Source organism: Macaca thibetana, chromosome 3 (assembly GCF_024542745.1).
Source record: "Macaca thibetana thibetana isolate TM-01 chromosome 3, ASM2454274v1, whole genome shotgun sequence".
Classification (NCBI taxonomy): domain Eukaryota; kingdom Metazoa; phylum Chordata; class Mammalia; order Primates; family Cercopithecidae; genus Macaca; species Macaca thibetana.
In genome coordinates this window covers 144,006,390-144,029,953 of record NC_065580.1, presented here as the reverse complement: position 1 = coordinate 144,029,953, position 23,564 = coordinate 144,006,390, and the positions used below count along the sequence as shown (strand labels likewise).

The 23,564-nt window shown below is 52.9% G+C and overlaps 1 protein-coding gene across 2 annotated transcripts; it reads right to left on the bottom strand.

Moving 5' to 3' along the window:
* Positions 1–459: 459 nt before the first annotated feature.
* Positions 460–22,947, bottom strand: INTS15 (integrator complex subunit 15). 2 transcript variants are annotated; one of them, XM_050784066.1, is made up of 6 exons: positions 22,494–22,947; positions 21,125–21,346; positions 18,059–18,224; positions 11,138–11,665; positions 6,982–7,021; positions 460–1,218 (listed from the first exon to the last, which is right to left on the bottom strand). In XM_050784066.1, the coding sequence occupies exons 1-6, from the start codon at positions 22,683–22,685 to the stop codon at positions 1,017–1,019; spliced, it is 1,350 nt and encodes a 449-aa protein (XP_050640023.1). In that variant the 5' UTR covers positions 22,686–22,947; the 3' UTR covers positions 460–1,016. The 2 variants fall into 2 exon arrangements, with proteins under 2 accessions (XP_050640023.1, XP_050640024.1); XM_050784067.1 differs by lacking the exon at positions 21,125–21,346 and having other exon boundaries at positions 22,494–22,722.
* Positions 22,948–23,564: the final 617 nt, after the last annotated feature.

The following is a 23,564-nucleotide window of genomic DNA, read 5'->3' as shown; positions in this document are numbered from 1 at the left end:
GGTGTCCAAGCTGTTTCCATAAAAAGAAATGACTAAAAACTACCATGACCATGAGATTGGGAAGCAGGCCAGGTGCAGTGGGTTAGGCCTGTAACCCCAGCACTTTGGGAGGCCACGGTGGGCAGATAGCTTGAGGTCAAGTATTCAAAGTCAGCCTGGGCAACCTAGCAAGACCCTCTCTGTAAAAAAAAAAACCAAAAAATTAGCAGGGCGTTGTGGTGCACACTTGTAGTCCCAGCTACTCGGGAGGCTGAGGCGCCAGAATCGATTGAACCCGGGAGGCGGAGCTTGCAGTGAGCCAAAATTGCGCCACTGTACTCCAGCCTGGGCGACAGAGGGAGACTCCGTCTCAAAAAAAAAAAAAAAAAAAAAAAAAAAATTGGGAAGGAAATGCCTGCAGTTGGAAGCAACATTTATGAATTTATGAAGCTGTTAAAAATACATTCCATAAAGTCTACATGACTGTTTAGAAAAATTTATTTGAACATATGAAAGGAAAATTTAGACACCCCCAATAAAACTGAGAAGTTCCTTTCCGAGGTGAGGGGAATTCCTGACAGCTTCCCTGAGCAGCGCTGCACACAAGCTTGTGGTCACTACGCAGCCTGGGCTCAGCTCACGGGGCTGCGGAAAGAGCCCACTTTTTCTGGTGGGGACACATCGTCTTCACAAGGAAAGAGGCCAGACACATGGGCCTGCACCTGTGGTTCCTCCCGTCACACTCCTCGCCACACAGGCTGTGTATCTGAAATGCGCAGAGAACAGAGGCTCCCAGGTCCGGCATGTTTTAAAAACGCCCGCAGCAGGCTCTCAGCAGAGGCTGGACTCTTCCCTTCACCATCCAATCTGGATGTCGAAGAATGCGACCGACTGGACTCCGTGACACCGAGACGGTTCTGCCGGCGGGGAGGGGCCACCCGGCCACTTCCCCGAGGTTCTCTTCTGGGGGACCGGCCACCCCTTCCTTCTCGGAAGGCTTCGTCCAGCGAGGGCACAGAAGGCACACGCAGGCCGGCCTAGCGGATGGGCCTGAAGGGAAACGTCACGCCCGAGATGAAGGTGTGCCCGGGGTGCGTGGGCAGGGCGGGGTGGGCAGCAGGGTGGGCCGGGACGGCCCCGTAGCCCAGCGGGGGCGTGTGGATGTGGGGGTAGAACCCTGGGGGGAGCGCGGCGTGAGGCGACTGCTGCACGGGACCCGAGATCACCAGCTGGAGGAGGCTGCGAACACAAGGAGAAGCGTCAGGGCGGGCGGACGCCGGGGACTCCGCAGGTGCGCACGGCTGGCTGACCCCGAACCCCGCACCCCACCGGGGAGAGGCACCGACACAGGCACGGACCACCCGGAGGTTCAGGCTGTGGACGCGGAGCAGCAGTGGCAAAGCCAGGACCCCACAGGCGAGGATGCGTGGGAGCGGGCTCTGCACCGGGCCTACGGCCCACGGAGCTCCGGCCACAGCACTCCCGGGCGCACAGCCCACACAGGCGGCCTCCATGTCAGCCTCTGCAGCCCTCTGCTGCGCTGGGACACACAGGACAGCTGGCCACAGTCTCCTCAGAGCCGCGAATGACCACGCCCTACCTGAATTCCAAGTAGAAGCCCCAGGAAGCTGGCCTTGCAAATGACTCCGAAATTCGGAGTCCTGAAATCCAGAATGAGTCCGGTGCGGCCCCCTTGGGGACGCCCCAGGCCTGGATCCAGGACCTCCGGGACTCGCCCACCTCCCGCCCTGCCCCGCGCAGCTTCAGATCCCCCCACCCTGCCCAGCACCCAGCACCGGGGCTCTGAGAATAGCTGCACGCACGCTCTCCCCATCCGCCACCGCGCTCCCACCAAGGCCCCTGAGCCCCAGAGGCCTGGACCTCCCATGCTGGTGGTACAGCACACCACGGCCCCCACTTCCTGGAATCCTCCTCCCCGCAAATTCAACCTGACTTTCCAACACCGGGGCCCTTCCCAGACTCCCGAGTTTCTCACGCCCTTGCCTTCTAACCACACTCTCCCCAGGATTATCCCCCAACCCCCCAGAACTCCCTGGCTTGGCTCATCACCCCCAGCTCCCCCAGCCGAGGCGAGGCCTGCCCCGTCCTGTGTCAGCCGGAAAGGACCAACTCCCCATAGGTTCTCCCCAATCAGAACCTCTCTTGGCCGGGTCTGGTGGCTCACGCCTATAGTCCCAGCGCTTTTGGAGGCTGACTGCTTGAGGCCAGGAGTTCAAGACCAGACAGAATACAGTGAGACCCCATCGCTACAGAAAATAAACTAAAAATTAGCTGGGCGTGGTGGCGCACACCTTTAGTCCCAGCCACTCAGGAGGCTGGAGGCAGGAGGATTGCTTGAGTTCAGGAGTTCAAGGCTGCAGTGAGCCGTAAGCCATGATTGTGCCACTGCACTCCAGCCTGGGAGACAGAGCGAGACCTGACTCAAAGGAAAAAAAAAAAAAAAAAAAAAAGGCCCTCTGGGGCCCTCCCAGCTTCAGGTCCCAGGCCTCCTCCCTACCCTTGCTTCCCCCGTTGGAAGCTTCTGCTGCAGACAGACGGGCTCTGCTCACCCGTCTGCCCCAGGATCTCGCTCTGGCTGGGTCCCGTGTCTGCAGCACCTGCGCTGGTCTCTCCTAACACCAAGGCCTGCCTGCCGGGTTCTACTCACATCCCGTCCCTCAGCCAAGGCTCCGTCCCTGCACGTTGTCCTAACTGGGTCCCACAGCAGCCCGTTTTCCCAGCCGTTTCACCCTTCTGACAGCACTGCCTGCTCTCCTTCTACTCCCCCGTGCTCTGTCAAGGGGCTGGTCTGTCACAGACTGAACCCCCAAGCTCCACAGTACAAAGGCTTGGACCCAGGGCCCCCAGGAGGGGTTCAGGCAGTAAACAGAAAGTATGTGGAGGGCTGGTGCATTTAGTGCCCAAAGCGCTTCTGAGCCCCTTTTCTTTCTGTTACTACTACTAAATAACTCTGGGTAAGTAATTTAGCAAGAGATTAACGAACCCAAGGAGGAGGTACTGCAGAGGCCAAATTGTGGTCATGTGATGATTTGAACATGTACACACCCTGCCAGAGATAGAAAGCACTTCAAGAAGTTTCCAGTCTATTTGGAAAGACGATGAACACAGAGACTGTCAGAAATCTAAGAGGTAGGCCAGGCATGGTGGCTCACACCTGTAATCCCAGCACTTTGGGATGCCGAGGCAGGCAGATCACCTAAGGTCAGGAGTTCGAGAACAGCCTGGCCAACATGGCGAAAACCCGTCTCTACTAAAAATACAAAAATTAGCTGGGTGTGGTGGTGGGTGTCTGTAATCCCAGCTATCCGGGAGGCTGAGGCAGGAGAATCCCTTGAACCCAGGAGGTGGAGGTTGCAGTGAGCCGAGATCGTGCCACTGCACTCCAGCCCCTGGGTGACAGAGCAAGGCTCTGTCTCGGGAAAAAAAAAAAAAAAAAAAAGGAAAGAAATCTAAGAGGTATTCCAGGCAACCCCCTGTCCTTCCCCAACAGCCATGCCCGGCCTGCCCCTGGGAGGTCAGGGCTCCCCAGATCTGTGTCAGAAGAGGCAGCCACCAGCTCCTCGGAAGGAATGGAGTCAGAGGCTCCAGAGCAGGACCAGCAGGGGACTGCTGAGAAGTTCCAGGGGGGCTCTAATGTTGACCCCGAGTTAAAAGACTTGGATAATACAAAGGATTTGTATCCTGCTGTCTTTTAAATTCCCTGAAGAAAACACTAAAATGTTAAATAAAAGTGGTGGACAAAGAAGGGAACTATCACAAAGGGATTCCTGCAGGAGGGGAAAGGTGCCAGCTGATACCAGCAATGTCCTCCGATGCTGTGGAAACTTCTAGAACCCAGACCAAAAAAAGGAAAAAGAGGCCAGGTACAGTGGCTCACGCCTGTAATCCCAGCACTTTGGGAGGCTGAGACAGGGAGATCACTTGAGGTCAGGAGTTCCAGACCAGCCTGGCCAACATGGCGAAACCCCGTCTCTACTAAAAATACAAAAATGAGGCATGGTGACGGGCACCTGTAGTCCCAGCTACTCAGGAGGTTGAGGCAGGAGAATCACTTGAATCCAGGACACAGAGGTTGCAGTGAGCCAAGATCACACCACTGCACTCTAGCCTGGGCGACACAATGAGACTCTGCCTCAAAAAAAAAAAAAAAAGAAAAAAGAAAGAAAGAAAAGGAAAAAGAGGAGAGGAAGAGTGTGGGCCCCTGGGAGAGGTGGCCCTGTGATCTCTCTGTGCTGCTGTTATGACACCTCAGGCAGGACAGTCTCATCCCAGAGACTGTTGCCTTCTGCCCCCTCAGGCTTTGTACCCACCCAGACAGCTGCCCCAGCTCCTCCCTCGCAGAACCTGGCAGAGTAAGTGTGGCACGGATGGGAGTCCCCAACCCTCATACAAGATGCAGTTCCTCTGCAGGCTGTGGACCAGCATCCGGCTGAACCCCGGACTCGAGTTATACATGTCTGTCTCAGCCTGCGAGCGCTACCCAGCGCTCTGCCGCTGGACCTGACACAGCCAGTGGGCCAGGCCAACGCTACGTGCACCCCCAGGGTTGCCGAGCCGCGTGCTGCCCCTTTGTCCACACTGCTCGCCAACACCTACCCCTGGAAGCCTGCTTCTCCTCGCTAAAGACCAGTGTGAGGGCTCCGAAGGAAGAACATTACTAACCCCACCAAGCTCACTTTGTCATTTCTATTAACTCTGTCCATGTGCACAGGAGTTCTGCTTTCCACCATTCACACTGCCTCCCCAGCAGTCAGTTGCCATTTTTAGCAGATGCATTGTTCCATCCTCCTGATGTATCACAACTCATTTACTTAAGTATCACCACGCTGTAGGACAAGTTGTTTCCAGTTCTTTGCTAGTTAGTAACTGCATCTGTACTAAACATTTTTTGTGCATACAAGAATCAGTCTGCTGTGGTGGTACACACCTGTAGTCCCAGCTACTTGGAAGCCTGAGGTGGGAGGATGGCTTGAGCCCAGGATGCAGAGGCTTGCAGTGAGCCAAGATCATGCCACTGCACTCCAGCCTCTGCAACAAAGCAAGACTCTGTCTCAAAAAGAAAAAAAAAGCAGCTGACACTTACTAGATATTCACTACAGGCCATGTACTAGTTTAAGTGCATTCTGTGTTTTCACTTTTTTTTCTTTTAAGAGACAGGGTCTTGCTCTGTTGCCCAGGTAGTATGGTGGTGATCACAGCTCAGTGCAACCTCAAACTCCTGGGCTCAAACAATCCTTGTCTCCGCCACTCGAATAGCTGGGATAACAAATGCATGCCACCATATTTGGCCAATTTTTTTTTTTTTTTTGAGATAGAGGTTTGCTCTTATTGCCCAGGCTGGAGTGCAATGGTGCAGTCTTGACTTACTGCAACCTCTGCTTCCTGGGTTCAAGCAATTGTCCTGCCTCAGCCTCCCAAGTAGCTGGAATTACAGGCGCCTGCCACTTGGCTAACTTTTGTGTTTTTAGTAGAGATGGGGTTTCACCATGTTGGCCAAGCTGGTCTCAAATTCCTGACCTCAGGTGATCTGCCCACCTTGGCCTCCCAAAGTGCTGTGATTACAGTTGTGAGCCACTGTGCCCAGCCTTTTTGTTTTTTTTGAGTCTGGCTCTGTCACCCAGATTGGAGTGCAGTAGCACCATCTCAGCTCACTGCTATCTCCGCCTCCTAGGTTCAAGTGACTCTCCAGCCTCAGCCTCCCAAGTAGCTGGGATTACAGGTGTATACCACCACGCCTGGCTAATTTTGTATTTTTAGTAGAGATGGGGTTTCACCATGTTGGCCAGGCTGGTCTCAAACTCCTGACCACAAGTGATCCACCTGCCTTGTTCTCCCGAAGTGCTGGGATTACAGGTATGAGCCACCACATCTGGCCTTTTTATTTTTATTTTTTAGACAGAGTTTCACTCTATTGCCCAAGCTGGAGTGCAGTGTCGCACTCTTAGCTCACTGCAACCTCTACCTCCCGGGTTCAAGCGATTCTCCCGCCTCAGCCTCCCGAGTAGCTGGGATTACAGATGTGCACCACCATGCCCGGCTAATTTTTGTATTTTAAGTAGAGACGGGGTTTCACCACATTGGCCAGGCTGGTCTCGAACTCCTGACCTCAGGTGATCCACCCTCCTCAGCTTCCCAAAGTGCTGGGATTACAGGCATGAGCCACCACGCCCAAGCCCTAGCCTGTTTTTACTCATTTACTCCTCACAAAAATCTTACAGTGAGAAGCTGGCGGAGGCAAGAGGAACATGAGGCAGGTCCCATGGTTTTCTTGATGTTACAGATGAGGACTTCAGGCAGAAGGCAGGGAAGCTGCCCAAGGACATGTGGACTTTTGGAAGTGGCAAGGCCCGGATTCTCTCCAGAATCTGACCACAGTTCCCACTTTTCACCTGACGACTGCATTTGCGGAGGTCTCCACGTGGCAAGGAGTGGGATGACAAATTCACAAACACCACTGCGTCTCATCCTCACTACCACCCTGTGAGTCAGGGAACAGTATCACCCCCATTTTACAAGGGGGTAAGCTGAGGCACAGAGACAGGTCAAGAGACTTCCCGAGCATCACAGCCAATCCCAGACAGGGCCACGCTCAGAACCCAGGTCCGTGCCACCTGATGGCCAAGCGCTGGCAGAGTGCTCTAGGGCTGTGGCTCAGCCAGACTTCCCAAATGGTTGTGCAGTTCACAGTGTCACCAACAGAGGGCCCCCTGCGCCACACCCACCACTCAACAACTCGACAGGTGCACGCTCACTAGGGACTGGCCTCTTTCAGGGACTTCCAGCATGATGACCGTTTTTCGGGTTTACTTTCTACTTGAGTTCTGTTCACGGGCGTTATCTGATCGTATCCACGCCCCACTTCTCATCATGTCCTTACCGGGCTCTCCCCAAAGAACCCAGGACAAAGGGGTTCACCCTGTCTTGCCTCCCTCCACCCTGCCCCAGCAAGCTGGCCCAGCTAGGAGTCTTGAGGATACTTACTTATTATGGGGTAGCCTGGAGCACAAGGTTCTCAGGTCATCTGCAATTAAGGACATATAAGATTAACAAACATACTGGAGATAACATGGGGAAATACACACTGGTATTCTTTGTAAGGATGCTAGCAAGACAGCAAGAGTGCCTCATACTACATTTCCCTAGTGTCATTTAGAAACTGAGTCCGGCCGGGCGCGGTGGCTCAAGCCTGTAATCCCAGCACTTTGGGAGGCCGAGACAGGCGGATCACGAGGTCAGGAGATCGAGACCATCCTGGCTAACACGGTGAAACCACGTCTCTACTAAAAAAATACAAAAAACTAGCCGGGCGAGGTGGCGGGCGCCTGTAGTCCCAGCTACTCGGGAGGCTGAGGCAGGAGAATGGCGTGAACCCGGGAGGCGGAGCTTGCAGTGAGCTGAGATCCGGCCACTGCACTCCAGCCTGGGGGACAGAGCGAGACTCCGTCTCAAAAAAAAAAAAAAAAAAAAAAGAAACTGAGTTCTAGCCGGGCACCATGGCTCATGCCTGTCATGCCTGTATTCCCAGCACTTTGGGAGGCCGAGGCAGGTGGATCACCCGAGGTCAGGAGTTTGAGAACAGCCTGACCAACATGGTGAAATCCCATCTCTACTAAAAAATAAAAATTAGCCAGGAGTGGTGGTGGGCACCTGTAATCCCAGCTACTCAGGAGGCTGAGGCAGGAGAATTGCTTGAACCTGGGAGAGGGAGATTGCAGTGAGCCGAGATCACACCACTACACTCCAGACTGGATGACAGAGTGAGACCCCGTCTCAAAAAAAAAAAAAAAAAAGAAAAAAAAGAAGAATCTGAGTTCTCCTTGTATTCAATTTTTGCTTTAAAAAATCCATCCCCTGGCCGGTCACAGTGGCTGATGTCTGTAATCCCAGCACTTTGGGAGGCCGAGGCGGGCGGATCACCTGAGGTTGGAAGTTTGAGACCAGCCTGACCAACATGGAGGAACCCCGTCTCTACTAAAAATACAAAATTAGCCGGGTGTGGTGGTGCATGCCTGTAATCCCAGCAACCTGGGAGGCTGAGGCAGGAGAATTGCTGGAACTCGGGAGGGGGAGGTTGCAGTGAGGCGAGATCGTGGCACCGCACTATAGCCTGGGTGACAGAGTGAGACCCCATCTCAGAAAAAAAAAAAAAAAAAAAAATAGAATCTGAGTTCTCCTTGTCTCCAATTTTTGCTTTAAAAAACCCATCCCCAAACAAAAGATGGCACTTAGGAAAGGAGGCAGCCCTGCTGGCAATTTGTCAGATGGCTGGAAAAAGCCCAGAGGCTGGGCTCTCCCTGGGCAATCAGGCACCCAAGGCAATCTAAGAGCAGCAGTAAGACGGGAAACCCACGGCCATCCCCTGGCACCATAGGCAACCTTTTGAGTGAGGCAGTTGCTAAAACGCAAACCCAAGCATATCATTAGCACCATATCATTCTCCAGGGAGAGTCCAAGGACTGAAATGCAGGATAATGAAGGAACCTCAGAACAGGCCATGAGGCTGGCACAGTGGCTCCTGCCTGTAATGTCAGCCCTTTGGGAGGCCTAGGCAGGAGGATCGCTTGAGCCCAGGTGTTTGAGACCAGCCTGAGCAACACAGCGAGACTTCATTTTTACAAAAAATTTAAAAATTAGCCGGTGTGGTGATACGCACCTGTAGTCTTAGCTACTCAGGAGGCTGAGGTGGGAGGATCACTTGAGCCCAGGAGGTTGAGGCTGCAGTGAGCTATGATCGTGCCACTGCCCTCTAGCCTGGGTGACAGAGTAAGAGCTCGTCTTCAAAACAAACAAAGACCAAAAAACCCACAGGCAGTGGGAATGTTGTCTGTTATCAACGGGGAAGTGGTCACATGAGTGTAACCATTAGTCAAAACTCATCAGATCCTGCCCTTAACCCACGTCATTGTATTGTGTATAAATTATGCCTCAAGGCCAGATGCAGTGGCTCACGCCTGTAATCCCAGCACTTTGGGAGGCTGAGGTGGGAGGATACTTGAGGTCAGGAGTTTGAGACCATCCTGGCCAACATGGTAAAACCCTGTCTCGGCCGGGCGCGGTGGCTCAAGCCTGTAATCCCAGCACTTTGGGAGGCCGAGACGGGCGGATCACGAGGTCGGGAGATCGAGACCATCCTGGCTAACACGGTGAAACCCCGTCTCTACTAAAAAATACAAAAAACTAGCCGGGCGAGGTGGCGGGCGCCTGTAGTCCCAGCTACTCGGGAGGCTGAGGCAGGAGAATGGCGTGAACCCGGGAGGCGGAGCTTGCAGTGAGCTGAGATCCGGCCACTGCACTCCAGCCTGGGGGACAGAGCGAGACTCCGTCTCAAAAAAAAAAAAAAAAAAAAAAAAAAAAAAAAAACCCTGTCTCTACTAAAAATACAAAAATTAGCCAGACGTGCTGGCACATACCTCTAATCCCAGCTACTTGGGAGGCTGAGGCAGTAGAATCACTAGAACCCGGGAGGCAGAGGTTGTAGTGAGCCGAGATCGGGCCACTGCACTCCAGCCTGGGCAAAGCAGCGAGACTCCATCTCAAAAAAAAAAAAAATATATATGCCTCAATAAAAAAGGACAAGGAAAGGTGCAGAGGCTCATGCCTGTAATCCTAGCACTTTGGGAGGCTGAGGCGGGAGGATCACTTGAGCCCGAGTTTGAAACCAGCCTGGACAAGAAAGATGGTGAGACCTTGACTCTACACATTTTTTTTTTTTTTTTTTGAGATGCAGTCTCGCTCTGTAGCCCAGGCTGGAGTGCAGTGGCGCGATCTCGGCTCACTGCAAGCTCCACCTCCTGGGTTCATGCCATTCTCCTGCCTCAGACTCCCAAGTAGGTGGGACTACAGGCACCCGCCACCACGCCTAGCTAATTTTTTTTTTGTATTTTCAGTAGAGATGGGGTTTCACTGTGTTAGCCAGGATGGTCTTGATCTCCTGACCTCGTGATCCGCCCACCTCGGCCTCCCAAAGTGTTGGGATTATAGGTGTGACCCACCGCACCCAGCCCAAAATTTTTTTTAAAAAATTAGCTAGGTGTGGTGGTACACACTTGTAGTCCCAGCTACTCTGTGGCTGAGGCAGGAGGATTGCTTGAGCCCAGGAGTTGCAGACTGTGGTGAGCTATGATCGTGCCACTGCACTCCAGCTTGGGCAACAGAGCGAGTGTCCCCATCTCATAAAAATAAAGAGAAATGGAAATAAAAAAGGACACAGAAAAAGAAAAAGGGGGCCGGGCACGGTGGCTCATGCCTGTAATCCCAGCACTTTGGATGGCCAAGGTGGGTAGATCACAAGGCCAAGAGTTCAAGACCATCCTGGCCAACATAGTGCAACTGTCTGTATTAAAAATACAAACATTAGTCAGCTGTGGTGGCGCATGCCTGTAGTCCCAGCTATTCAGGAGGCTGAGGCAGGATAATTGCTTAAACCCAGGAGATGGAGGTTGCAATGAGCCGAGATGGCACCACTGCACTCCAGCCTGGACAATAGTGGGGGACTCCATCGCAATAAATAAATAAATTAAAATAAGATAAAATAGGCCGGGTGCAGTGGCTTAAGCCTGTAATCCCAGCACTTTGGGAGGCCGAGATGGGTGGATCACAAGGTCAGGAGATCGAGACCATCCTGGCTAACACGGTGAAACCCCGTCTCTATTAAAAAAAAAAAAAACACAAAAAATTAGCCGGGCGTGGTGGTAGGCGCCTGTAGTCCCAGCTACTCGGGAGGCTGAGGCAGGAGAATGGCATAAACCCGGGAGGCAGAGCTTGTAGTGAGCCGAGATCCGGCCACTGTACTCCAGCCTGGGTGACAGAGCGAGACTCTGTCTCAAAAAAAAAAAAAAAAAAAAAAAGATAAAAAAGAAAACGGGTTCCTCGAAAGGAAAGTTATCTAGGCTCTCGAGGAGTCCCCAGTCCTGGGCGACACTAAGACCTCCCATCTGTGGGATGTTAGGACCCTGACGGGGTAAGCAGGGAGGGTGGAGTGCAGGGGGCGCCGCTGGGGTACCTTCCTCCCCTGTGTTCACTAGGAGGAAAAGAAGTCCTAAATGAAGCAAAAACAGTGTCCGTCCAGGATCCCCTCTTCCTTCTGCAGGGCGGTGGTGTCCCCGCACCAGGAGGCCTGGGCCAGGGAGGCACCCACCTCTCGTGCACAGCAGAGCTCCTGAGGCCATGGCCACCTGCAGAGCCTGCGCCAGCCGGTCCAGCGAGAGCTCGATCTCCTGGGAGGCGTTGAGGGGGTTCAGTTCATCCGCCAACCTGTTGATCTCCTCCACCAGCGGGACCATGTGGTCGAAGAGGACCAGCCCCAGGCGCCCGTACAGATTCTTCTCGGTCAGGTGCAGCTGCAGCGTCATGAGGACCTGCAGGACGCTGAGGTGGAGTTTCGAGTACAACAGGTGGGAGTCTCTGTCCATCCCCACGCCCGGGTCCTTCGTGACCTTGTTGCTGACATGGCCATTGGATAAGGGGGGCTTCTTTCTCCTTTTGTAAGCCAGGGGGGCCTTCACGCACCAGCGGATCAATCCAACGAGCGGGGTGAGCTCTAAGAATCCTATTGGCAGATTGGCCGCAATCGGAGTATTTAAAAAAGTGATGAGAATCAACCGTGGGTCCTCAAAAATCCAGGTGACAATCATTTCAAGCAAGTCCATAGGTGGGATGAGGTCATCTGCGAATAAAGACCATTAGGTCAGGAGTGCTCTTGGCCTCAAGGACAGGGAGAGAGGGAGCATGACCCCAGGGCCCACGGAACTGCCCGCCTGATGGTCCGGATCACGCCTCCTGGCTTAGCTACCTTCTGTCTCCTTTCCTAGGACGTCCACTCCAGGGGGACTGGGACTCTCATCTCAGTCACTGTCACATCCCAGTGCCCAGTCACATCAGTGGAGCAAGGGAGAGGCTGCAGAAATACCTAAGTCTACAATTCCCTGGAACTCCACCATGCTTTGGAGAAATGTCCTCCTGCATGTTAATTTAGATAAAATTCCACGCTTTTTCTATCCCACACTGCCACACGTCACCCCTTCCCTCCTAAGTATGTGTCCTCCCTGTGCTCAGTGTCTCCTGTATGGGGCAGTGACAGCAATGGTGGCCTTCAGGGACCAGCTCAGAATCCCATCAGTCATCTGGCAGCTGCCAAGGGCTGCCCCAACCCCAAACCTGGAACCCTCATCTAAGCAACCCTAGGAGATATGATCCCTGAGACCTGGCAGGCTCTGTGGCCTAGACAGAGAAAAACAGATGGTGACACTTAGTCTGGGCTTCCTATGAGCCCAGCACAGGTCTCAACGCTCTACACAGACGAACGCGTCTAACCCGACACAGGTCTCAACGCTCTACACAGACGAACGCGTCTAACCCGGCACAGGTCTCAACACTCTACACAGACGAACACGTCTAACCCAGCACAGATCTCAACGGTCTACACAAACATGTCTAACCCGGCACAGGTCTCAACGCTCTACACAGACGAACGCGTCTAACCAGCACAGGTCTCAACACTCTACACACATGAACGCGCCTCACTCGGCACAGGTCTCAATGCTTTACACAGACGAATGCATTTAATCCTCCCTCTACCCCAGCGGTTAGTCTCATGCAAAGGACAAGGAAACTGAGGCACAGTCATGTCAAGTGATTTCCACAGGATTCATTGAAAGTATGTGGCCCAGGCTCACACCTGCAATCCTAGCACTTTGGGAGGCCAAAGTGGGACCATCACTTGAGTTCAAGAGTTCAAAACCAGCCCTGGAAACACAATGAGACCCAATCTCTACAAAAATTCTTAAAAATTAGCCAGGAGTGGCCGGGTACAGTGGCTCAGGCCTGTAATCCCAGCACTTTGGGAGGAAGGGGCGGGTGGATCATGAGGTCAGGAGGTCGAGGCCATCGTGGCTAACACGGTGAAACCCTGTCTCTACTAAAAATACAAAAAAATTAGCCGGGCGTGGTGGCAGGTGCCTGTAGTCCCAGCTACTCAGGAGGCTGAGGCAGGAGAATGGTGTGAACTCGGGAGGTGGAGCTTGCAGTGAGCCGAGATCACGCCACTGCACTCCAGCCTGGGCGATAAAGCTAGACTCCGTCTTTTTTTTTTTTGAGGCGGAGTCTCGCTCTGTCGCCCAGGCTGGAGTGCAGTGGCGCGATCTCGGCTCACTGCAAGCTCCGCCTCCCGGATTCCCGCCATTCTCCTGCCTCAGCCTCCCGAGTAGCTGGGATTACAGGCGCCACCACCACGCCCGGCTAATTTTTTTGTATTTTTAGTGGAGACGGGGTTTCATTGTATTAGCCAGGATGGTCTCGATCTCCTGACCTCATGATCCGCCCGTCTCGGCCTCCCAAAGTGCTGGGATTACACTTGAGCCACCGCGCCCGGCCTAGACTCCGTCTTAAAAATATATATATATATATATATATATATATATATATATATATATATAGCAGGAAGTGGTGGTGCACACCTATATTCCCAGCTATTCAGGAGGCTAAGGTAGGAGGATCATTGAGCCTGGGAGGTCAAGGTTGCAGTCAGCTGTTGTTATCCCACTGTACAACAGCCTGAGCAACAGAGTGAGATCCTGTCTCAGGAAAACAAACACACACACACACACACACAAAAGCGTATGGCCCAGATCTGACCTCAGCAGCCTGGCTTTTAATCGGGAGGCTGTACTGCACATGTGGGGCTTGGTGTGCAATGCCCTTAGGCTGGCTGTGTTCACAGGAGTGGGTCCTCAGCCCCCTCTCTCTGGGGCTGTGCCCACCATCTGAGATGATTCCTGCCAACTGTTGGGAGTATGAACAGCCCGGCCTACCTACTGTGGTGAGACAATGGCTACAGCGGGGAGCAGCTGCTGTCCTGTGCGCCACCTTTTTTTTTTTTTTGAGACAGAGTCTCACTCTTGTCGCCCAGGCTGCAGTGATCTTGGCTCACTGTAACCTCCGCCTCCCAGGTTCAAGCAATTCTCCTGCCTCAGCATCCTGAGTAGCTGGGACTATAGGCGCCTGCCACCACACCTGGCTAATTTTGTATTTTTGGTAGAGTTGGGGTTTCGCCATGTTGGCCAGGCTGGTCTCGAACTCCTGACTGCAATGATCCACCCACCTAGGCCTCCCAAAGTGCTGGGATTACAGGAGTGAGCCACTGCGACTGGCCATGTGTGCAGCCTCTTGATTCCACAGAGATGTTTCTGTCTGGGCAACGCCAGGGTCATATCCACCTCTCCAGTGTATCCCTGCCCCCTGAGATCTGAGCTGAGGCATCTCCAACAGCCTGTAGGTAATGCGTGTGTGTGCACACACACTTGTGCAGGTGTGCCCTCAGCATACACGTTGGCGTGTGCACTTCGTGAGTCCTCAGTCTTTAGGATCCCAGTTAGGGTCTCTAGAGTCCCGCGTTTTCAGCACCATTCCCGAAAGGGGGGATATTATTATGTGGGTATCTTCCTTTTTGTGCTTTGAAGACACAGCCTCCCCCAAGAATGCTCTCCTGTTACCAGAAGTGCCCAAGATCAGCTTCAATCACCATTCAGATGGTGACTTCCAGGGCCACCGCTGTGTGGCAGTGACTTGAGAAATCATCAACTCCTCAATGGACTTCCTGGCTTAAGAGAAAAACACTGTGTTTCAGATCTGCTCTGCTGTGTCAATGGCATTCTCTGAATATTCTTTCCTGTTCCATATGCTAACTCATCCCTTCCCAATGGCAAGGCCAATTTCCGTACTCATTGGCCTGGAATAACCAATGACATAAAAGATAGGTCGGGTGCGGTGGCTAATGCCTGTAATCCCAGCACTTTGGGAGGCTGAGGCAGGGAGATCACTTGAGGTCAGGAGTTCGAGACCAGCCTGGCCAACAGGGTGAAACCCTGACTCCACTAAAAATACAAAAATTAGCCAGGCATGGTGGTACACACCTATAGCCCAAGCTACTCAGGAGGCTGAGGCAGGAGACTCGCTTAAACCTGGGAAGTGGAGGTTGCAGTGAGGGGAGATCACACCACTGTACTCCAGCCTAGGTGACACAGTGAGACTCCATCTCAAAAAAAAAAAAAAAAAAAAAAAAGGCAACTATGATACCATAGCTGGGTTCAGTGAAATCTTTCTTACTGGAAGATGAAAGGCCTGAATACCGCTCCCAGATGTTAACAGCTCTTAGGAAGCCTTTGGAGGAGAGAGCTAGGGGAAATCCCACTGCAGCGGCATGGCCCTGCTCCCCACGACCTGCCTCCCATTCCACAGGCAAACTGCTAGGAAAAGGAGAGTATGAAATTAGCATCTGTGGCTGTGCACGGTGGCTCACGTCTGTAATCCCAGCACTTTGCGAGGCCGAGGCGGGCGGATCACGAGGTCGGGAGATTGAGACCATCCTGGCTAACACTGAAACCCTGTCTCCACCAAAAATACAAAAAAGTAGCCGGGTGAGAGGCTGAGGCAGGAGAATCGCTTGAACCCGGGAGGTGGAGCTTGCAGTGTGTCAAGATGGCACCACTGCACTCCAGCCTGGGCGACAGAGCAAGACTCCATCTCAAAAAACAAAAACAAAAAAACAAACAACAAAAAAAGAAATTAGCATATAAATATGGCATGCGCTTACATGTTCACAATATTGCCACACAAACTTTCTCAAGAGAGCTAAAAAGTCTAACAACAAGAAAAAGGTGGCCGGGCACAGTGGCTCACACCTGTAATCTCATTACTTTGGGAGGCCGAGCCGGGTGAATCACCTGAGGTCAGGAGTTCAAGACCAACCTCGCCAACATGGTGAAACACCGTCTCTACTAAAAATACAAAAAGTAGGCAAGTGTAGTGGCACACACCTATAATCCCAGCTACTCAGAAGGCTGAGGCAAGAGAATCACTAGAACCCAGAAGGCAGAGGTTGCAGTGAGCCAAGATCATGCCACTACACTCCAGCCTGAGCAACAGAGTGAGATTCTGTCTCAAAAAAAAAAAAAAAAAAAAAAAAAGGACAGATAAAAGAAGGCTCGGCTGGGCGTGGTGGCTCACACCTGTAATCCCAGCACTTTGGGAGGCTGAGGCAGGTGGGTCACGAGGTCAGGAGTTCGAGACCAGCCTGGCCAATATGGTGAAACTTCATCTCTACTAAAATTACAAAAATTAGCTGGGCGTGGTGGCGTACGCCTATAGTCCCAGCTACTCAGGAGACTGAGGCAGGAGAATCGCTTGAACCCAGGTGGCGGAGGTTGCAGTGAGCTGAGATCACGCCACTGCACTCTAGCCTGGGCGACAGAGGGAGACTCCATCTCAAAAAAAAAAAAAAAAAAGAAGTCTCAAAAATAGTCAGGAAGGTCGGGTGCTGTGGCTCACGCCTGTAATCCCAGCACTCTGGGAGGCTGAGGCGGGTGGATCACGAGGTCAGGAGTTCAAGACCAGCCTGGCCAACAGGGTGAAACCCCGTCTCTACTAAAAATACAAAAATTAGCTGGGCGTGGTGGCGCATGCCTGTCATCCCAGCTACTTAGGAGGCTGAGGCAGGAGAACTGCTTGAATCAGGACCCGGGAGGTGGAGGTCGCGTGAGCTGAGATCACCCCATTGCACTCCAGCCTGGGCAACAAGAGTGAAGCTCTGTCTCAAAAAAAAAAAACAAAAAAGAAAAAAAAAAGTCAGCAGGCTGGTGGCAGACCAATACTGGACTGAATAAAAATGACAGATGCCGTTGAAGGCTTTCAAACTGCTGGTTTGGCTATCAACCCAGGAAGAGAGAGAGACTATTTGTCAGCCTTGTGAGCAGCAACAGCCAAGGGCAGAGAAGGATGAACCGAAAACAATAGCAGAAAAGCAGGTTTTGTCAGCCAGGCCTGGTGGTGTGTGTCTACAGTCCCAGCGACCCGGGAGGCTGTGGTGGGAGGATCACTTGAGCCCAGGAGTTTTGAGGCTACAATGAGCTATGACTGCACCACCGTATTACAGCAGCCTGCGCAACAGAGCAAGATTCTCTATCCAAAAAAGTAAAATAAAGAAAGTAGGGGGAAGATAAAAAGTCAAGTCATATGTCCGGGCAGTGGGTCACATCTCACCAGACAGCAGACCCTCGCTTTCTGGGCTGCCTGCCACTTGGACCACTGCACCTCAGGCAAATGGGGATCACTAAGAATAGCTCCCCCTTAGCAAATTGCACACATCCAGGTGGCCCACACCTTTAGCTTTTAGCCTAAATTAAAAACACACATTTCAGGCCGGGTGCAATGGCTCACACCTGTAATGCCAACACTTTAGGAGGCCGAGGTGGGAGGATTGCTTGAGTCCAGGAGTTCGAAACCACCCTGGGCAGCACGGTGAAACTCCATCTCTACAAAAAAATATAAAAAATTAGCCAGAAATGGTGGTGCAAACCTATGGTCCCGACTACTCAGGAGGCTGAGGGAGAAGAATTGCTTGAGCTCGGGGTTCAAGACCAGCCTGGACAATATGGCGAAACTCCGTCTCTACAAAAAATACAAAAACTGGCTGGGCGCGGTGGCATGCACCTGTAGTCCCAACTACTCGGGAGGCTGAGTGCGGGGGGAGAACACTTGAGGCTTGGGGGCAGAGACTGCAGTGAGCTGGGATCACACCTCTGCACTCCAACCAGAGTGACAGAGTGAAACCGTCTCAAAAAATAAAAAAATAAAAACTCAGCTGGGCATGGTGGCACATGCCTGTAATTCCAGCAGTTTGGGAGGCCAAGGTGGGTAGATCACTTGAGGTCAGGGGTTTGAGATCAGCCTGGAACACAGTAAAACCCCATCTCTACTAAAAACACACAAAAAAATTAGCTGTGAGTGGTGGCGCATGCTGGCTGTAGTCCCAGCTACTCGGGAGGCTGAGGCAGGAGAACTGCTTGAACCCTGGAGGGGGAGGGTGCAGTGAGCACAGATCACGCCACTGTACTCCAGCCTGGGCAACTGGCTCCATCTCAAAAAATAATAAAAATAAAAATATACATTTAAGAGACAAAATGGCCAAAGCATTCACTGGACACTTCACCTGGGTATTCAGCGGAAAATAAAACTAGCCATTGATGGAAGCTTCTTTCATAGAAATAACCTGTTTCAAGTTTACCTGATGACAGGTCATAGAGTGCGGTAACGGAGGTGATGAACTGGCAGCAGAATCTCGGGCTGGCACTGAATATCTGCTTCAGCGTCTGAATGGATCCCGGCACCAAACAGCAGTAGTCATCCACGAGGGCCTTGGCTAACCTCACACAGTAGACCACGGGCGTCCGCTGGAAAGAAGCCACACAGTCCACGTAACTACAGATGTCGTGAGTAGACCAGCAACTATGCACACACGGTGAATACCATCAGAACTGGCAGAACCACTTCCAAGATGAAAAAAAGATGTTGATGGGGCAGGGTGCGGTGGCTCGCGTCTGTAATCCCAGCACTTTGAGAGGCCGAGGCAGGTGGATCATCTGAGGTCAGGAGTTCAAGACCAGCCCGACCAACATGGTGAAACCCCGTCTCTACTAAGAATACGAAAATTAGCCAGGCGTGGTGGGGCACGCCTGTAATCCCAGCTACTCGGGAGGCTGAGGCAGGAGAATCACTTGAACCTGGGAGGCAGAGGTTGCGGTGAGCCAAGATCGTGCCACTGCACTCCAGCTTGGGCAACAACAGCAAAACTTCGTCTCAAAAAAAAAAAAAAGTTAAAGGCTTACACTGAAGCAGTGGTGGGCAATCTAAAGCCCCCTGACCAGGCTGGGCATGGTGGCTCATGCCTGTCATCCCAACACTTTGGGAGGCCGAGGTGGGAGAATCACTTGAGCCCAGGAGTTCCAGACGAGCCTGGGTAACAGCAAGAACCCATCTCTATAAAAAATAGAAAAAATGGGCCAGGTGCGGTGGCTCACGCCTGTAATCCCAGCACTTTGGGAAGCCAAGGTGGGCAGATCATGAGGTCAGGAGATCGAGACCATCCTGGTGAACACAGTGAAACCCCGTCTCTACTAAAAATAACACACACACACAAAAATTAGCCAGGCGTGGTGGCAGACGCCTGTAGTCCCAGCTACTCGGGAGGCTGGGGCAGGAGAATGGCGTGAACCCGGGGGACAGAGCTTGCAGTGAGCAGAGATGGCGCCACTGCACTCCAGCCTGGGTGACAGAGCGAGACTCCAGCTAAAAAAAAAAAAAATTGAAAAAATTAGGCGGGTGTGGTGGCACACACCTGTAGTCCCAGCTACTCGGGAGGCCAAGGCAGGAGAATGGCTTGAGCCTGGTAAGGTTGAGGCTGCGGTGAGCCCTGTGGTCACACCACTGCACTCCAGCATAAGCAACAGAGCAAGATCGTCTCAAAAAAAAAAAACAAAAAAAACCCAACACCTGACTGGGTATGGTGGCTCACACCTGTAATCCCAGCATTTTGGGAGGACGAGGCAGGCGGATCATGAGGTCAGGAGATCGAGACCATCCTGGCTAACACGGTGAAACTCCATCTCTACTAAAAATGCAAAAAAATTAGCCAGGCACCACTGATGGTGGGCGCCTGTAGTCCCAGCTACTTGGGAGGCTGAGGCAGAATAGCGTGAACCTGGGAGGCGGAGCCTGCGGTGAGCCGAGATCATGCCACTGCACTCCAGTCTGGGCGACAGAGCAACACTCTCTCAAAAAACAAAACAAAACAAAAAAACCATCCCACAGACCAAATTTGTCCCACCACCCGTTTCTGTAAACAATATTTCACTGAGACGTGACCATGCTTATTTGTTTGCCTACTGTCTAAAGCTGTTCTTGCACTAGAAGGACAGAGTAGCTGTGAAAGAGACTACAGGACCTGCAAAGCCTAAGACAGTTCACTATCTCGCCCTTTACATACAACATCTGCCGGCTCTTGTTTTACAGTTTACTTAGGAAACATCATTTCTGCCTTCAGGTGAGGAAATGACAACTTTTGTAACCCTACAGGATCCCAGGTGAGACGCCACAGGTAAAAATTAACAGCTGCTATCATATTGAAGAGATTCAGGAAAGTCTGTGAACTGTCACATGATGAAAAGGTTTGTTTACAGCAGTACTTGCTGAATTTCTCTCAAAATCCTGTTCTTAGGCCGGGCATAGTGGCTCATGCCTATAATCCCGGCACTTTGGGAGGCTGAGGCAGGAGGATCGCTTGACCTCAGGAGTTCATGACCAGTCTGGGCAACACGGTGAAACCGTTTCTACAAAAAATACAAAAACTAGCCAGGCATAGTGATGTTTGCCTGTGGTCCCAGCTACTTGGTGGGCTGAGGTAGGAGGATCACTTGAGCCCAGGAGGCAGAGGTTGTAGTGAGCTAAGATTGCACCACTGCACTCCACCCTGGGGGACAGACTGAAACCTTCTCGCAAAAAAAAAAAAAGAAACGAGAAAGAAAAAGAAAAAAAAACACGACCTAATTAAAAAAAAATTTTTTTTTTGAGACTGAGTCTCACTCTGTCACCCAGGCTGGAGTGCAGTGACATGATCTCAGCTCACGGCAACCTCCGCCTCCCATGTTCATGATTCTCCTGCCTCAGCCTCCCAAGTAGCTGGGACCACAGGCGGGAGCCACCACGCCTGGCTAATTTCTGTTTTTTCAGTAGAGACAGGGTTTCACCATGGTGGCCAGGCTAGTCTCAAACTCCTGACCTCAAGTGATCTGCCCCCTCCTCAGCCTCCCAAAGTGCTGGGATTACAGGTGTGAACCACTAAGCATGGCCTAAAAGAATAATTTAAACAAACAAACAAACAAACAAAAATTCCAGAAATCCAATACAATGAGAATTCCAAACAGCAAACTCCTCAATTCCTCTTCAGAGACTCTCAGGGTCAGACTCTTTTTTTTTTTTTTTTTTTTTTTTTGAGACAGAGTCTTGCTCTGTCACCCAGGCTGGAGTGCAATGGCACCATCTCAGCTCACTGCAACCTCTGCCTCCTGAGTTCATGCGATTCTCGTGCCTCAGCCTCCTGAGTAGCTGGGGTTACAGGAATGTACCATCATGCCAGGCTAATTTTTCATTTTTAGTAGAGACACAATTTCACCATGTTGGTCAGGCTGGTCTCGAACCCCTGACCTCAAGTGATTCGCCCACCTCAGCTTCCCAAAGTGCTGGGATTACAGGCATGAGCCACTGCACCTGGCCGAGGGTCTCTCTTGAGCAGTACCTGAAGCCAGGAGGCGGCACACTCCAACACCGGGATTCGACACACAGCCACCGCCATGGAGACCAGTTTTCCCAACAAGCTCATCCGGCTGTCATCGGCTTTGTTCCCTTGAGGGCTGAAAAGGGATGAAAAAATAATCTGCCGAACAGAGTCCTTGGTTTGCTCCTGGAAATAATTGCACATGATTTCAAGAAGTTGAAGTTCCTGAAGTGAATTCAGTCTCTGCAAAAGAAATCCAGGAAAAGTGTTAAGAAATGTGGCTGTAACGTACTTATTAACTCGTACGTTAAAAAAAAAACAGGAAACAGACTGGGCGCGGTGGCTCACGCCTGTAATCCCAGCACTTTGGGAGGCCGAGGCGGACGAATCACAACGTCAAGAGTTCGACACCAGCCTGGCCAACGTGGTGAAACCCCGTCTCTACTAAAAATACAAAACTTGGTCGGGCATCGTGGGTGTGCGCCTATAATCCCAGCTACTCAGGAGGCTTAGGGAGGAGACTCGCTTGAACCCGGGAGGTGGAGGTTGCAGTGAGCCGAGATCGTACCACTGCACTCCAGCCGGGTGACAGAAAGAAATTCCGTCTCCAAAAAAAAAAAAAGGAAAACAGGAAAAAAGTTTTTTTCCCCGTAGAACTTTTCGCCCTTTGTAAAGCTCGGGTGTCAGGGAGATCTTTGCTGTTACTCTTAGAAAAAAGTCATATAGGCCAGGCGTTGTGGCTCACACCTGTAATTCCAACACTTTAGAGGCCAAGGAGAGAGAATCTTGAGCCCAGGAGTTTGAGATCAGCCTAGGTAACACAGGGAGGCTCCAGCTCTACAAAACATCCAAAAATTAGCTGGGCATGGCGGTGGTGCATGCCTGTAGTCCCAGCCACTGAGAAGGATAAGGCGGGAGGATTACTTGAGCCCAGGAGTTCAAGGTTGTAGTGAGCTGTGATTGCACCACTACACTCCAGCCTGGGCAACACAGTGAGACCTTGTCTCACCACAAAAAAAAAAAAAAAAAAAAAAAAAGAGAGAGAGAAAAAAGAAAAAGATGTAAGAGGAAAGCTATACAGATCATTATACATCTTCCTGGACGAGCCTCTCGGTAACAGCCCAACAGACTTCTAGAGAGCGGGCAGTCCCCAGTTTGTCCCTTTAACACCAAGACTCGGCTGTCACACGCCCCGCAGACTGGACAGGCAGCTGAGCAACACTGCAGGACCCGGAGAGGGGTTTGCGGGCTGCTGCAGGAGCGAGGCCAAGCGCGAGCGCGGGGCTCCTGGACGTGGGGCGCCCGCGGCTTGACACAGCCCTGCATCGCTGGGGAAAAGGCCCGCCCGCCTGCCTGCGGCGCCCGGGCACCCGACCGTCTCAGGCCGCACCTTGGGCTGCGCGCTGCGCTCCTTGGGCACTTGGAACACGAACTCCTCCAGCAGCTCCACGGGGCCTTTATCCACGATGGGCAGCGGCGCGCTCTGCAGCTGGCTGCTGAAGTAGATGTCCAGGTGGTACAACACCTCCTTGGCGGCGCTCAGCGCGTCGCGGCGCAGCAGCGAGTGGCGGATGTCGCTCATGGTGCGGCCGCCGCGGCCCCCGCGCCGAGCGCGTCTCACTTCCGCCCGGGGCCCGGGGCTGAGCCGCTGCCCGTGGAGACAAAGAGGCGCGACACGGGCCTGGGCTGCGGCACCCGCCCGCTTGCCCGCCTGCCGCTGCCTGCTCCCTGCCTGCTCAGGGTGCCATCGCCGCTGCCGCCGGCCAGCGGGCGCCCAAAGGTCCGACTGCGGCGCCGCCAGGAGCCGCGGTAGCCGCCGCCGCGCAGCCGAACGGCGGCCGAATGCCGGGCACGGAGACGGCGGCCCGCAGGGGCCAAGCGCAGGCCTCGGCCCAGGGGCGCTCTCGGGAGGGCGCCCCCTGGCGGCGCGCGCGGTGAGGGGAGTGCCGCGGTCCCAGGTGGACCCCGCCCCAGGCCCCGCCCCCAGAGCCCGCCCAACCGCCAGTGCGGGCCCGCTCTGTCCTTGCCCAGGCTCCCGCGCGGACTCTGCGTTGCGTTCAGAGCCGCCGCTGGTTGATTTCACCATGCTTTCCACCAGCAAGGATGCGGGGTGGTGCCGGGCTTTGGCTTGGGCCAGCGGACTTGGGTTCCCTGGCCGCCCCAGCTACCCGTCTTCATGTTTCCATCTGTTCTCAGCTGGGGAGCTACGGGGGTAGATGGCTGGAAGGACCCCTGCCCGATTCCCATTTCCCCGCCTCTCTGGCTGCGGGCTCCTTGGCCTAGCAGGGTGCAGAACACCTGCCACCTGCACTTGAGAGCCCTCCCACTCCAAAGACCTTCCGCACCAAGACCTCATTTCTGGCAGTCATCTCTCCTCTGAAATAGGTGGCAGTTCACTTTCACAATATTTAAACTAGTCAGAAAGGGCTTGAATGTGGACAGAGGAGGGCAGGCCGGAGGC